The sequence below is a fragment of the Mobula birostris genome, chromosome 12, assembly GCF_030028105.1.
Source record: "Mobula birostris isolate sMobBir1 chromosome 12, sMobBir1.hap1, whole genome shotgun sequence".
Lineage (NCBI taxonomy): Eukaryota > Metazoa > Chordata > Chondrichthyes > Myliobatiformes > Myliobatidae > Mobula > Mobula birostris.
The window spans coordinates 4,096,963-4,111,989 of NC_092381.1; the positions used below are offsets into that span (position 1 = coordinate 4,096,963).

General features: G+C 44.1%; 1 protein-coding gene across 1 annotated transcript in view; it reads left to right on the forward strand.

Annotated features, from left to right (window-relative positions):
• Window positions 1–15,027, forward strand: part of msh4 (mutS homolog 4) — a 249,548-nt gene that overhangs the window by 128,069 nt on the left and 106,452 nt on the right. The window contains exon 6 of the mRNA XM_072274791.1: window positions 12,405–12,577. Coding sequence (XP_072130892.1) covers window positions 12,405–12,577 — 173 coding nt within the window. The remainder of the gene's footprint in view (window positions 1–12,404; window positions 12,578–15,027) is intronic.

Here is a 15,027-nt window from a genome sequence, read left to right on the forward strand (position 1 = left end):
GTCTCCTCAGGAAATAGAGACGGCTCTGACCCTTCTTGTAGACAGCCTCAGTGTTCTTTGACCAGTCCAGTTTATTGTCAATTCGTATCCCCAGGTATTTGTAATCCTCCACCATGTCCACACTGACCCCCGGATGAAAACAGGGGTCACCGGTACCTTAGCTCTCCTCAGGTCCACCACCAGCTCCTTAGTCTTTTTCACATTAAGCTGCAGGTAATTCTGCTCACACCATGTTTCCTACCGTAGCCCTGTACTCAGCCTCATCTCCCTTGCTGATGCATCCAACTATGGCAGAGTCATCTGAAAACTTCTGAAGATGACAAGACTCTGTGCAGTAGTTGAAATCCGAGGTGTAAATGGTGAAGAGAAAGGGAGACAAGACAGTCCCTTGTGGAGCCCTAGTGCTGCTGATCATTCTGTCGGACACAGTGTTGCAAGCACAAGTACTGTGGTCTGCCAGTCAGGTAATCAAGCGTCCATGATACCAGGGAAGCATCCACCTGCATCGCTGTCAGCTTCTCCCCCAGCAGAGCAGGGTGGATGGTGTTGAACGCACTGGAGAAATCAAAAAACATGACCCTCACAGTGCTCGCTGGCTTGTCCAGGTGGGCATAGACACGGTTCAGCAGGTAGACGATGGCATCCTCAACTCCTAGTCGGGGCTGGTAGGCAAACTGGAGGGGATCTAAGTGTGGCCTGATCATAGGTTGGAGCAGCTCCAGAACAAGTCTCTCCAGGGTCTTCATGATGTGGGAGGTCAATGCCACCGGCTCAGGCTCAGGTTGAATACAATATTATTAGATGTGCATCCCATATTGGGGAACCTGATGTGATATTTAAGGGTAATGCTCGGCTGGCGCAGCAGCAAAACGGACAGCCTTGGACCCCACACTTTTAGTCCCCTCGGGAACCTAGTAAGCTCCTATTACACAAAATCTAAGGATGGGTATGCCAGATATGGGGGAGCTACATATGTTCAAAGAGGGATGCCCCTGAAGGACAGCGCAAACTATGGTCCCAAATGAGTTGCCACCTTGAACCTCAGACCAATTTATGGGTGACCCCTGCGGGACAGGTCTGTGTTCCTTCTGTGTTCTTACTTATTTTGATAGATTATGTACATAATTGTACACACTTGGGAAAGGAGGGAATGGTTAATATATCATTACAGTCTTGGTGACACACTGATTTCCAGAAAACGAGCCACAGCATATTTAATTTGTAAAAAACAAATGCTGGAAAAGGGAATGCCTTGTGTTTCTGGAACTACTCCCTTGCCTGGTGGAGCTTTTTCTTGTTTACAACTTGATTTTATAGAATTACCTAGAGTACATTATTATAAGTATTGCTTAGTGATAGTAGATGTATTTAGCAGATGGATTGAAGCTGTTCCTACAACTAACAATACCGCTGTGACTGTTAGGAAAATATTGCTAAAAGAAATAATTCCTCACTATGGACTTCCAGAAATGATAAACCCGGACAATAGGCTGCATCTTGTTACCAAAATAAATGAGGAAACTTGGCAAGGAGTTGGCTATAAAACAACAGTTCCACTGCACTCATCATCCGAAAGCAGCTGGCATAGTGGAACGAGCCTCAATTTTCAGACAATCAGCAAGCTTTTAACAGCCTTAAATGAATGTACTGAATGACGGTTTTCTTTGTAAAGATATATGTGAAACTGGAAAAACTGGATATTGTGATTCGATTGGCTTCTCAAGCCAACATTGCACAGGTTTTGGCAGAATTGAAGGAGTATGCCACTGAAACTTTGTATGAAGAGCTGTCCGTGCAATTGGATGATGTGCAATCAAAGTTGAGCAATCAGCAGAATACTGCGTGAGTAAGCTACTTGACTTCATTCAGACAAAAGTAAACTACATCGTCCAAGAAGCCATTGTAGTAATAAAGGACATTTTCCATAAATACCCAAACAAGTATGAAAGTGTTATTGCAACACTTTGTGAAAATCTGGACTCATTGAATGAACCAGAAGCAAGAGTAGCAATGATATGGATACAGGTGTCCCCCGCTTTTTGAACGTTCGCTTTACGAAACCTCACTGTTACGAAAGACCTACATTAGTTACCTGATTTCGCTAACAGAAGGTGTTTTCACTGTTATGAAAAAAAGCAGCGCACAGGAAAAAAGGGCAGCGCGTGCCCCGAGCAGCCACTTTCCCCCGGATTCGGAATGGCATTCTAGCCGGCATTGCTTAAACACGTGCCTGTGAGCAGCCGTTTGCAAGATGAGTTCTAAGGTATTGGAAAAGCCTAAAAGAGCTCATAAGGGTGTTACACTTAGCGTAAAACTAGACATAATTAAGCGTTTTGATCGTGGTGAACGAAGTAAGGGCAATGTGAGTTTGGCTTGTGGAAGTTGACGAAGATGATGTTGAAGAGGTTTTGGCAGCCCATGAACAAGAACTGATAGATGAAGAGCTGATGCAATTGGAAGAGGAAAGGATATCAATCGAAACCGAATGCAGTAGCGAACTGAACGTGAGGCAACTGCGTGAGATTTTCGCTGCAATGATAAAGTACGACTTTAATTTTGAAAGGGTACGTAGGTTTAGGGGTTATTTTCAGGATGGTTTGAGTGCTTACAAAGAACTGTATGATAGAAAAATGCACGAGGCTCAGCAGTCAAGCAAGCCTTCCACATCAGCCACAGCAGACGACGAACCTCGACCTTCGACATCGAGGCAGGCAGTCATAGAAGAAGATGAGCTGCCTGCCCTAATGGAAACAGACGACGATGAGATGACACCCCAGTGTCCCACCACCCCAACCCCCGGGCTGCGGACAGATATTGATTCGCGGAGAATGCAGCGGTAGCCGGGAGGCACACAGCACATCTTTATAAGAAAAAAACTGAAATAAACATGCTAATTAATTAGGTGCCACCCGACACATAATTGTCGGCCCAGATCAGAGGCGATGCAATTGGCAGTGGGGTGGGGGCCACTGCACCACCCAAACTCCGACGACTCAGTCTAACACACCATCATCAGTGTGCTCGGCAAGCTGTTTTCCCGATTCCCGTAAGTGGTACTACGCTGTACATACATTATTTCTACTTTATATTGGCTGTGTATTTTTACGTGTTATTTGGTATGATTTGGCAGCTTCATAGCTTAAAGGTTACTGGAGAGAGTGTTTCTGCCAACAGCGCTTGCGTGAGATTTTCTGCCGAGAGCACTTGCATGAGATTTTCGCTACAGAGAACAGTGCCGACAATGATTGTGGAAAAGTATTTCTACTTTATATAGGCTGTGTATTTATCATATCGTTCCTGCTTTTACTATATGTTACTGTTATTTTAGGTTTAATGTGTTATTTGGCATGATTTGGTAGGTTATTTTTGGGTCTGCGAACGCTCACAAAATTTTCCCATATAAATAAATGGTAATTGCTTCTTCGCTTTACGACACCCGGCTTACGAACCATTTCATAGGACCGCTGTACCTTCGGATGACGGGGGAAACCTGTACTCTCTTATCTAATTAATTAAGTTTGCTCTGACTGACTTGGTGGGAATATCAGGGTAACTAAGTGTTCTTTGTCTGTTAGTCCTATAAATTGTAGCATTCCAGCTTGTTAAATCAGAAGCTCGTTTGAGCTGCCAGAGAGGCAGGTAGAAACTCTGTCTCTTTGATGTTCAGCTTCGAGTTTTCTCGCCGGCTGAGCTCGAACAATAAACTAGTGAAAAGGTTAAAGTAAAGACTTGTGTGTGGTATGATTATTTGGTCTGGCAAAATTTAAGTTTACGGTTCAGAGGAACCAGGTTGATTCCAGATGTGAGGGGTTACACTATGAGGAGAAATTGAGTCGCCTGGGACTGTACTCACTGTAATTCAGATGAATGAAAGGAGATCTTATGGAAACATATAAAATTATGAAAGGGATAGATAAGATAGAGGCAGGAAAGTTGTTTCCACTGGTAGGTGAGACTAGAACTAGGGAACATAGCCTCAAGATTTATGATGGGGATGAGGAACTGTTTTTCCCAGAGAGTGGTGAATCTGTGGAATTCTCTGCCCAATGAAGCAGTGGAAGCTCCTTAGTAAATACATTTAAGACAAGGTTGGATAAATTTTAGCATAATTGGGGAATTAAGGGTGATGGGGAAAAGGCAGGTAGGTGGAGATGAGTCCATGGCCAGATCAGCCATCGTCTTATTGAATGGTGGAGCAGGCTTGACGGGCCAGATGGCCTACTTCTGTCCCTATTTCTTATGTTCTTATGTAAAAGGACCATGTGTGGGTCATGGCAGACGAAAAAAACAAGGTGAAATGTTGGTCAATCGGAACTCAAGAGTGCTGTACACCATGATGGGAGGTAGGAACTGGTGCAAAGGGGTTGAATTTACTGAGGAGGGTGGAATGCCGTTGAGAGGCCAACTAAGGCAGTCATGGTGTCAGGAATAAAATCACCCAGCACTCATTATCCCTGTACCAACTCAGCCACAGACAACTGCAGGTCCTCTTTTGGAGTTGCTCTGAGCCCCAGCAGGACCCACAGGAGTCAAGCATGCCAACACTTATCCTAAAGGGAAGCCTTCAGAGCATCCTTTAAAGAATGGGAAAACTGCTTGCATAGGCCACTGTACTGCGAGTGATACGCCGTGGTGTGATGTAGCTTAATGCCAAGGTTCTGTGCCTTCGCAGTCCAAAAGTCTGATATGAATTGGGGACCACGGTCGGAGGAAGTATCAGCCATGGCGTTATTTTTACCCTTGATATATTGTATATCAGTTCTGAACTCTGATATGTAGGCCAGTTGACACTGCTGCTGTGCAGACCAAAAGTCTGATAGTTTGGCCATCACATGCATGTGAATTTATGGTCAACAGGCGCTGTGAAATGGCACCCTTCTGGAAAAAAATGAAAATGGCAGACAGTCAGATTGAGACCAAGAAGCTCATGGTCAAATCTGCTGTACTTCCTTTCAGCAGAAAATGGAGCTGCCAGCTGAAGAAGGTGAGGGCTGCTACACGCCTTCAACCAACTGTTCATGCACAGGACCCAGAGCATAGTCTGAAGCATCAGTAGTATGGCTATAGGTGCATTGGCAGGCAGCTGCACCAGTAGGGTCGCAATGGAACGAGGTTGTGTGGTATCATCAAATGCCCTGGTCATGTACGCTGACCCATCAAGCCTGTGATTAAGGGTATTACCTTTAAGCGCATTATACAGGACAGCATAAGTTCAGCAGCTCGCGGAATAAAGTGGTGACTGTAATTCATGCCTAAAAGCCCCTTTTGTTTTTCAGTAGTGCGGGGCGGTGGGAATTCCATAATAGTGGCTACTTTTGATGGGAGGGGTTTCACACTTCTGCAGAGATGTGATGGCTGAGAAAGTCAATTCTTGACAACCCAAACTGGCACTTAGCAGGGTTATTAATCAACCCTTGTTGGCGTAAGCACTCAAAGTGTGTGGAGATTAAATATGTGTTCAGATTAGGATGCATTGGCGACAATTATGTCATCCGGGTAAACAAAAAAGAAAATCTTAAATCTTTTAATACAGAATCCAAGATTTTTCAGCCCAAATAGCATGTGCAGAAACTCAAAGAGACCAAACAGGGTTGTCATAGCCATTTTGGGAATGTCTTCCAAGCACACAGATACTTGCTGGTAGCCCCTAACTTGATCAAATTAAGTAAATATCAACTTTCTGGCTAAATGAGCTGAAAAGTCTTAGATATGTGGGAATGGGTAACAATCAGGGGTGGTGACCTGGTTTTTGGAGTTGGTAGCTGCCACATAGGCTGCAACCACCATATGGAGGGCCGAAGCCCAAGGGCTATTCAACTGGCATACGATGCCAAGTCTTTCCATGTTGGAAAACACAGCCTTCATGGTTCCTAGCTTTTCTGGGTCCAGTCAACATGTGCAGGCATGGACTGGCAGGCTAGTTGTAGAAATTTGATGCTTAACCCCATGTTTTATGACTGTAGTGGAGAAAGTGGACTTGGTGACGTTTGGGAATTTGTCCAGCAGTCAGACAAACTCGCAGAGTCATTGTGGAGAAGTTACTAGGGGAGCAGGGTTACAACTCAAAACCTTTGACATCCACAAGCCAGCATTCCTTAAGATTGACTAATAATCTTTGGGCACGCAGGAAATCTGCACTGAGCAGAGGTCTAGCCACCATGTGTAACGTCGCCCACTGAAGCAGAACGTCCCCTGTCGTGTCACGTAAGTCTGGATCCTGCCCCCGTTGACGGCCTCCTATGAGGTTTTGTCACTCTTTGCCTTCTCATCAATAGGTGATGCCAGTAGTACGCTCACTTGAACACCTGCGCCACACAGAAAGTGTCGCCCTAAAAGGGTGTCCTTAATGAACAGTAGACAACCCTGACAGCTGAAACCCACAGCGTTCGCAGATCTCTGATGTGCTGGCAGTGTCAAAGCTTAAAGGTGGTCAGCATTTCCTCGTGTTCATGCCAAAGTGAGCGTGATTTATACAGAGGTTCGGCATTGTTTTGTAGCCGTGGGCATCCTTATGTTGAGGGCCTTGCTGACCAGGCTTATTGAGGTAGGGAAAGGAAGAGGAATGATGCGCCACTGCCTAGCTGAGTGTAGACTGTCAGCCATTTTAGCAAGCTCCCTATAGTCCTTCATGGGTGCATTAGGGAGGGCTATGTGAACTTGATCAGGCATTTGACCATAAGACATACAAGTAGAATTAGGCCATTCAGCCCATTGAATCTGCTTCACCATTCTATCATGGCTGATCCAGGATCCCACTCATCCCATACACCTGCCTTCTCGCCATATCCTTTGATACCCTGACTGATCAGGAAACTATCAACTTCTGTCTTAAGTATTTGCACAGATCTGGCCTCTACCATAATCTGTGGTAGAGCATTCCACAGATTTACTCCTCTGGCTTAAAAAAAATCCTTACCTCTGTTCTAAAAGGTCTCCCCTCAATTTTAAGGTTTTGTCCTCTAGTTCTAGATTCACCCAGGAAGGGAAACATCCTCTCCACATCCACCCTATTCAGTCCTTTAAACATTCCATAGGTTTCAATGAGATCCCCAAGCATTCTTCTAAATTGCAGTGAGTACTGGCCTAAAGTTGCCAAATGCTCCTCATATGTTAACCCCTTCATTCCTGGAGTCATCCTCGTGAACCTCCTCTGGACTCTCTCTCTACTGACAACACACTCTTGCTGAGACATGGAGCCCAAAACTGTTGCCAATACTCCTCTGCAGCCTGACTGGTGTCTTATAAAGCCTTAGCATTATTTCCTTGCTTTTATATTCTATTCCCTTTGATACAAATGCCAACATTGCATTTGCCTTCTTTACCTCAGACTCAACCTGTAAATTAACCTTCTGGTTCCTCTGTGCCTCTGATGTTTGAACCTTCTCCCCGTGTAGATAACATTCTGCACTATTGTTCTTTTTACCGAAATGCATTATCATACATTTCCCAACAGTTCCATCTGCCACTTTTTTGCCCATTCTTCCAATTTATCTAAGTCTTGCTGTAATTGCGTTGCTTCCTCAGCACTACCTACCCCTCCACCTATCTTTCTATCATCCACGAACTTTGCCACAAAGCCATCAATCCCATTATCTAAATCATAGACAAACAATGTGAAATGGAGTAGTCCCAATACTGACATCTGAGGAACACCACTAGTCACCAGTAGCCAACCAGAAAAGGCCCCTTTTATTCCCACTCATTGCCTGTCAGCCATTCCTCTATCCATGCCAGTATCTTTCCTGTAACGCCATGGGACTTTATCTTGTTAAGCAGCCTCATGCATGGCACCTTATCAGCTGCCTTCTGAAAATGTAAGTAAATGACATTCACTGCCTCTCCTTTGTCCACCCTGCTTGTTACTTCCTCAAAGAACTCTTAACAGATTTGTCAGGCAAAATTTCCCTTTTCAGAAACCATGCTTATTTTATCATTAGTCTCCAGGTATCCAAAACCTCACCCTTAATAATAGATTCCAACACTTCCCCAACCAGTGAAGTGTGGCTAACTGACCTGTAATTTCCTTTCTTTTGCCTTCCTCCCTTCTTAAAGAGTGGAGTGACATTTGCAATCTTCCAGCCCTCCGGGACCATGCCAGAATCAAGTGATTCTTGAAAAATCATGACCAATGTATTGGTTATCTCTTCAGCAATCTCATTCAGGACTCTAGGCTATAGTCCATCTGGTCCAGGTGTCTTAGCCACCTTTGAGTTTGCCTAGCACTCTTTCCTTTGTAATAGCAATGGCACTCACTCCTGTTCCCTGATACTCGCAGATCTCTGGCACACTGCTAGTGTCTTTCACAGTGAAGACGGATGCAAAGTACCCATTAAGTTCATCTGACATTTCTTTGTCTCCCATTACTACCTCACAAGCATCATTTTCCAGTGGTCCATTATCCACTCTCACCTCCCTTTTACTCTTTGTATAACTGAAAAAAATTCTACTATCCTGCTTTACATTATTGGCTAGTTTTCATCTTTTCCCTTCTGACAGCTGTTTTAGTTGCCTTTTAGAAACCATAGAAACCATAGAAACTACAGCACAGAAACAGGCCTTTTGGCCCTTCTTGGCTGTGCCGAACCATTTTCTGCCTAGTCCCACTGACCTGCACATGGACCATATCCCTCCATACACCTCCCATCCATGTATCTGTCTAATTTATTCTTAAATGTTAAAAAAGAACCCGCACTTACCACCTCATCTGGCAGCTCATTCCATACTCCCACCACTCTCTGTGTGAAGAAGCCCCCGCCTAATGTTCCCTTTAAACTTTTCCCCCCTCACCCTTAAACCATGTTCTCTGGTTTTTTTCTCCCCTTGCCTCAGTGGAAAAAGCCTGCTTGCATTCACTCTATCTATACCCATCATAATTTTATATACGTCTATCAAATCTCCCCTCATTCTTCTACGCTCCAGGGAATAAAGTCCTAACCTATTCAACCTTTCTCTGTAACTGAGTTTCTCAAGTCCCGGCAATGTCCTTGTAAACCTTCTCTGCACTCTTTCAACCTTATTTCTATCCTTCCTGTAATTTGGTGACCAAAACTGAACACAATACTCCAGATTCGGCCTCACCAATGCCTTATACAACCTCATCATAACATTCCAGCTCTTATACTCAATACTTTGATTAATAAAGGCCAATGTACCAAAAGCTCTCTTTACGACCCTATCTACCCTATCTAGCTGTGACTCCACTTTTAGGGAATTTTGTACCTGTATTCCCAGATCCCTCTGTTCTACTGCACTCCTCAGTGCCTTACCATTAACCCTGTATGTTCTACCTTGGTTTGTCCTTCCAACGTGCAATACCTCACACTTGTCTGTATTAAACTCCATCTGCCATTTTTCAGCCCATTTTTCCAGCTGGTCCAAGTCCCTCTGCAGGCTTTGAAAACCTTCCTCACTGTCTACTACACCTCCAGAATGAGGGGTCACAGTTTGAGGATAAAGGGGAAGCCTTTTAGGATCGAGATTAGGAAAAACTTCTTCACACAGAGAGTGGTGAATCTGTGGAATTCTCTGCCACAGGAAACAGTTGAGGCCAGTTCATTGGCTATATTTAAGAGGGAGTTAGATATGGCCCTTGTGGCTACGGGGATCAGGAGGTATGGAGGGAAGGCTGGTGCAGGGTTCTGAGTTGGATGATCAGCCATGATCATAATAAATGGCGGTGCAGGCTCGAAGGGCCGAATGGCCTACTCCTGCACCTATTTTCTATGTTTCTATGTTTCTACCTCCAATCTTTGTATCGTCAGCAAATTTGCTGATCCAATTTACCACATTATCATCCAGATCATTGATATAGATGACAAATAACAATGGACCCAGCACTGATCCCTGTGCACACCACTAGTCACGGTCTCCACTCAGAGAAGCAATTCTCTACTACCACTCTTTGGCTTCTTCCATTGAACCAATGTCTGATCCAATTTACCACCTCTCCATGTATACCTAGCGACTGAATTTTCCTAACTAACCTCCCATGCGGGACCTTGTCAAAGGCCTTACTGAAATCCATGTAGACAATATCCACTGCCTTCCCTTCATCCACTTTCCTGGTAACCTCCTCGAAAAACTCCAATAGATTGGTCAAACATGACCTACCACGCACAAAGCCATGTTGACTCTCCCTAATAAGTCCCTGTCTATCCAAATACTTGTAGATTCTATCTCTTAGAACTCTCTCCAATAACTTACCTACTACCGACGTTAAACTTGTCAGCCTATAATTTCCCGGATTACTTTTCGATCTTTTTTTAAACAACGGAACAACATGAGCTACTCTCCAATCCTCCGACACCTCACCCGTAGACAGTGACATTTTAAATATTTTAAATATTTTGTTGGATTTTAAAAGCTTCCCTATGATCCAGCTTCCCACTCACTTCTGCTACCTCATATGCCCTTTCCTTGGTTTTAATGCAGTCCTTAGTTTCCCTTGTCAGCCATGGTTTCCTAACCCTGCCATTTGAGAACTACTTTCTCTGTGGGCCATATCTGTCTTGCACCTTGTGAACTATTTTCAGAAACTTTAGCCAACTCTGCTCTGCCATCAATCACTCTTCTCCACCCTCCCATCGGGTAGAACATATAAAAGCCTGAAAGCACGTCCCATCGGGCTCAGGGATTGCTATTATATAAATGATGAGGATTAATGGAAGCAAGCTTTTTCTACAGAGGTTGGGTGACACAATTAAAAGTCATGGGTTAAGGGTGAAAGGTGGAACATTTCAGGGGAATGTCTTCACTTAGAAAAATTTGAAGAAGTACATGGATAAGAGGGCATGGATATGCAGGGCTATGGTCCTGGTTTGGGTTGATGGAACTAAACAGAATAACAGTTCAGCATGGACTGTATGGACCAAAAGGCCTGTTTTTTTTGCTGTAGTGCTCTATGACTATTGAACAGACCTCCTGTATGACAAAGACGAACACTGATCTCCTGCTGTACCTCACTGTGACCCTTGTACCTTATGGTCTGCCCACACTGCACTTCCTCTGTTGCTATGACATCATATTCTGTATTCTGATAATACTTTTTCCGTTTTGTAAAGCCTTGAAATACAAATGATCTGTCTGGATGACATACAAAACAAAAGCTATTCTCTGTATCTCAGTATAAGCACTAATAATAAAACAATTAGCAATTAGCAGCTAAGATGACCCCGATAAAGGTTCTTGGCCCAAAACAACTGTTTATTTTCCTCTGTAGATACACTAGATACACACATAATATGCTGGAGGAACACACACACACCTCTCCTTCCTGACCAAAATGTGCACATTATCATCAAAGGAATGGCTCTTGTCCTTTAGGTGTAGATATACAGCCAGGTCTTGGCCTGAGGTGTTAGACTCCTATAACATGGGAGGGCTAACACTTCAGGTCAAGACTCAGCTCTATAAAATACACATAATTATACACACACACACACGTGTGTGTGTGTGTGTGTGTGTGTGTGTATAATTATGTGTATTTTATAGAGCTGAGTCTTGACCTGAAGTGTTAGCCACGTTATAGGAGCGCTAACACCTCAGGCCAAGATCTGGCTGTATATCTACACCTAAAGGACAAGAGACATTCCTTTGATGATAATGTGCACATTTTGGTCAGGAAGGAGAGGTGGTTTCAAAGAGAGGTTAAAGATGTCATCTTTGTCAAACTGGAAAATCCATCCCTGAACAGAGGGGGTGGGGTACAACACTACCTATGCGCTACTTACAATACAGTCCTAACGTCTCTACCCTGGCGTCTCCACAACAGTTCACACCTCCATTCATGCAAAATTAAGGCAATGACACTCTCATTAACTCTGACTCTTAACAATCCTCAGGTGATTGCTATACCTTTGAACAACTCACAGAGTTTATAAACTGGAAAACTACCCATCATGGATTAGAACTGAAGAAGCCTTTTGGATGAGTGACAAAACGTCTTGTAGACAACATAGCAAAGTCCAATTGCCTTGATTGTGAACCCTCATAGACATACCCTCTACAATACTCTTCCACCACCATCAGAACCTCCACTTTTCTTTCTGTCTGTCATTATTTTGTTTCTTGGCATCATCATTTTATATCAAATAATATTTGGTATCTGTTGTATTGCACATCATTTTTTTACTGATCACATTTCTTATTTTTTTAGCTGTTTTTATCTCTATCTATTTCTGACAATGCATCTATCTGATAAAACTAATTAAATTGCTTCCCCTCTCTCCACTACTGGATTGTCCATGAATTTTCAACTAAGCATCAGGATTTGTCTGTAGGCAAACAAAAAGTTCCTGAAAGAAGATACGTTGGTTTGTGAAGCTGACTGGCTTCCTGTTCTTTATGCTTCATTGCATTATCATTTATCTCTTTCAAAAGTGAAATGCTTTGCAATTGTTTTGCAGAAATAATCACACACTTTTTGGAGTCCTGAATTACACAAAGACAGCTGGAGGGAGTCGCAGGCTTCGTTCAAATATATTGGAGCCTCTTGTTGATGTGGAGACTATTAACACGAGATTGGACTGTGTCCAAGAATTACTGGAGGATGAGGACCTCTTCTTCAGCCTTCAATCAGGTCAGTCAGCTATTGTTTAAGTCTTGGAATAAGCTGATGCATTTGGTGAGGTCATGGTATTGAAAACACTGGAACTGAGAGGAATTAAGTAGAATGAGGGGATCTCAACACCACCTCTTTAGTCAAGAAAGCGTAATAGCATCTCCATTTCCTGAGGAGATTGGGGTGAGCTAGGCTCCCCTCCCCCATACCATTCTAACCAGTTTTTATAGGAGTACATTGAAAGTCTGTTGACCAGTGCATCATCGTCTGGTATGCATCTGACTGCAAGACCCTACAAAGGACTGTGAGGACTGCTGAGAGTATCATTGAGATTTCTCTATCCAAGATAATTTAAACAGAGCACTCCATACGCACGGCCCTTAGCATTGTCAGTGATCCCTCCCATCTATCCAACGCTCTCTTTGAACTCTCCCTCACCCTCAGGGAAGAGGTACCATCGCATCAGGACAAGGACTGTTAGGATGGGAAACGGTTTCTTTCCCTAGGCCGTGAGACTGCTGAACTCCCTGTCACCTCGCAGGTCTCATCATACATGAAGAGCCAGTGTGTGTACCTTGGTCTGGAGAAATGCTGTTTCATTTGGGGGTATACTGTACATATGTATGGTTGAATGACAGTAAACTGAACCTGAAGTTAAATTTGAAAAGTAACTTCTACCATTGACAGCTGGAGCGAAGGGTTATTTGTGAGGGAAAGAGTCTTTGTTTTATTTTTAAAGAACTCTTCATGCAGCAAATACCTGATCAAATTCAACACTCACAACACGCTGGAGGAACTCAGCAGGTCGGGCAGCATCCCGAAAAGGGTTCTGGCCCGAAACGTTGACTAATCGTTTCCATGGATGCTACCCGACCTGCTGAGTTCCTCCAGCGTGTTGTGAGTGTTGCTTTGACCCCAGCATCTGCAGAGTATTTTGTGTGTACCTGATCAAATTCACATGGCCCTCCCTGTGAAGGATTACAGGGAGCTTGCTAAAGTGACTGGTTCAGTTACATTTCTTTGAATCTAGAATCCTGGCTGATGTACACAATGTGTTCTCCTTTACTCTGGGGAAACCAAATGCAGATTGATTAGATTGGATTAGATTCAACTTTATTGTCATTGTGCCGAGTACAGATACAAAGCCAATTAAATGCACTTAGCATCTGACCAGAAACGCAAAGAATAGTGTTATTTACAAAATAACTGCAAGTAAAAAAAGTGCTGCAGCACACAAGTAGTACTGAGACAGTACAATACGGATGCAATACTGCTTAGCGCTGTGATGTGAGGTTCAGCAGTGTCACAGCCTCAGAGAAGAAGCTCTTCCTGTGCCTGCTGGTGCGGGTGCGGAGGCTCCTGTAGCGCCTACCGGATGGGAGGAGAGTAAAAAGTCCATGATTAGGGTGAGATGCATCCTTGATAATACTTTTCACCCTGCCCAGACAGCGTTTATGGTAGATGTTTTCAATGGTGGGCAATTGGGTGCCGATAATCCGCTGGGCAGTTTTCACCACATGCTGGAGTGCTTTGCGGTCCGATACAGGACAGTTGCCATACCACACCGAGGTGCAGTTGGTGAGTTTGCTCTCAATGGTACAGCAGTAAAAGTCAATCAGTATCCTGGAACAGAGGTGAGCTCTGTTCATGCACCGCAGGAAAAAAAGGCACTGTTGCACCTTTTTGACCAGGATGGAGGGGTTCAGGGACCAGGTGAGATCCTCGGAAATTGTGGACACCAAGGATTTTGAAGCTTGATACACGCCCCACTACAGTTCCGTTGATGTAGACGGGGACGTGAGTGTGACTCCTGGCATGCCTGAAGTCCACAGTGATCTCCTTGGTCTTCTGGGTGTTAAGGGCCAGGTTGTTATTGGCACACCACGTGCTGGACCTCGTCCCTGTAGGCCGTCTCATCATCCCCTCTGATCAGACCAACCACCATGGTGTCATCTGCGAACTTGATTATGGAGTCAGAACTATGTACAGGAACGCAGTCATAGGTGAAAAGGGAGTACAGAAGAGGGCTTAGCATACAGCCTTGAGGCACGCCGGTGTTCAGGGTGAGAGTGGAGGAGGAGAGGTTGTCTAACTTAACTGATTGGGATCTGTTAGTCAGAAAGTCCAAGGTCCAATTGCAGAGGGAAACGCTCTGATTGAGTGCTTAACACTGTCATTAACTACTGTACCTGATCTACAATCGATTGAGGATGGCATCAAATTGCAAATGTATAACACCTTTATAATAACTAAAAACAAAAGAATGAAATCTTCCTTGCATTATTCCTCTCATTAGCAGTCCCTTAGTATTGAGAATGACTTGCCTTCACTGCAGTTCCATGGAGTCTGAAGTGGCTGATGAAGGCAATGAGGGAACCACAGATTCTATCGCAGATGGGTTCAGTGCCTAATGGGGTGGGTGGGTACTTTGTAACGTGGACATGCTCCTTCTTCACTCTACCTGGTTT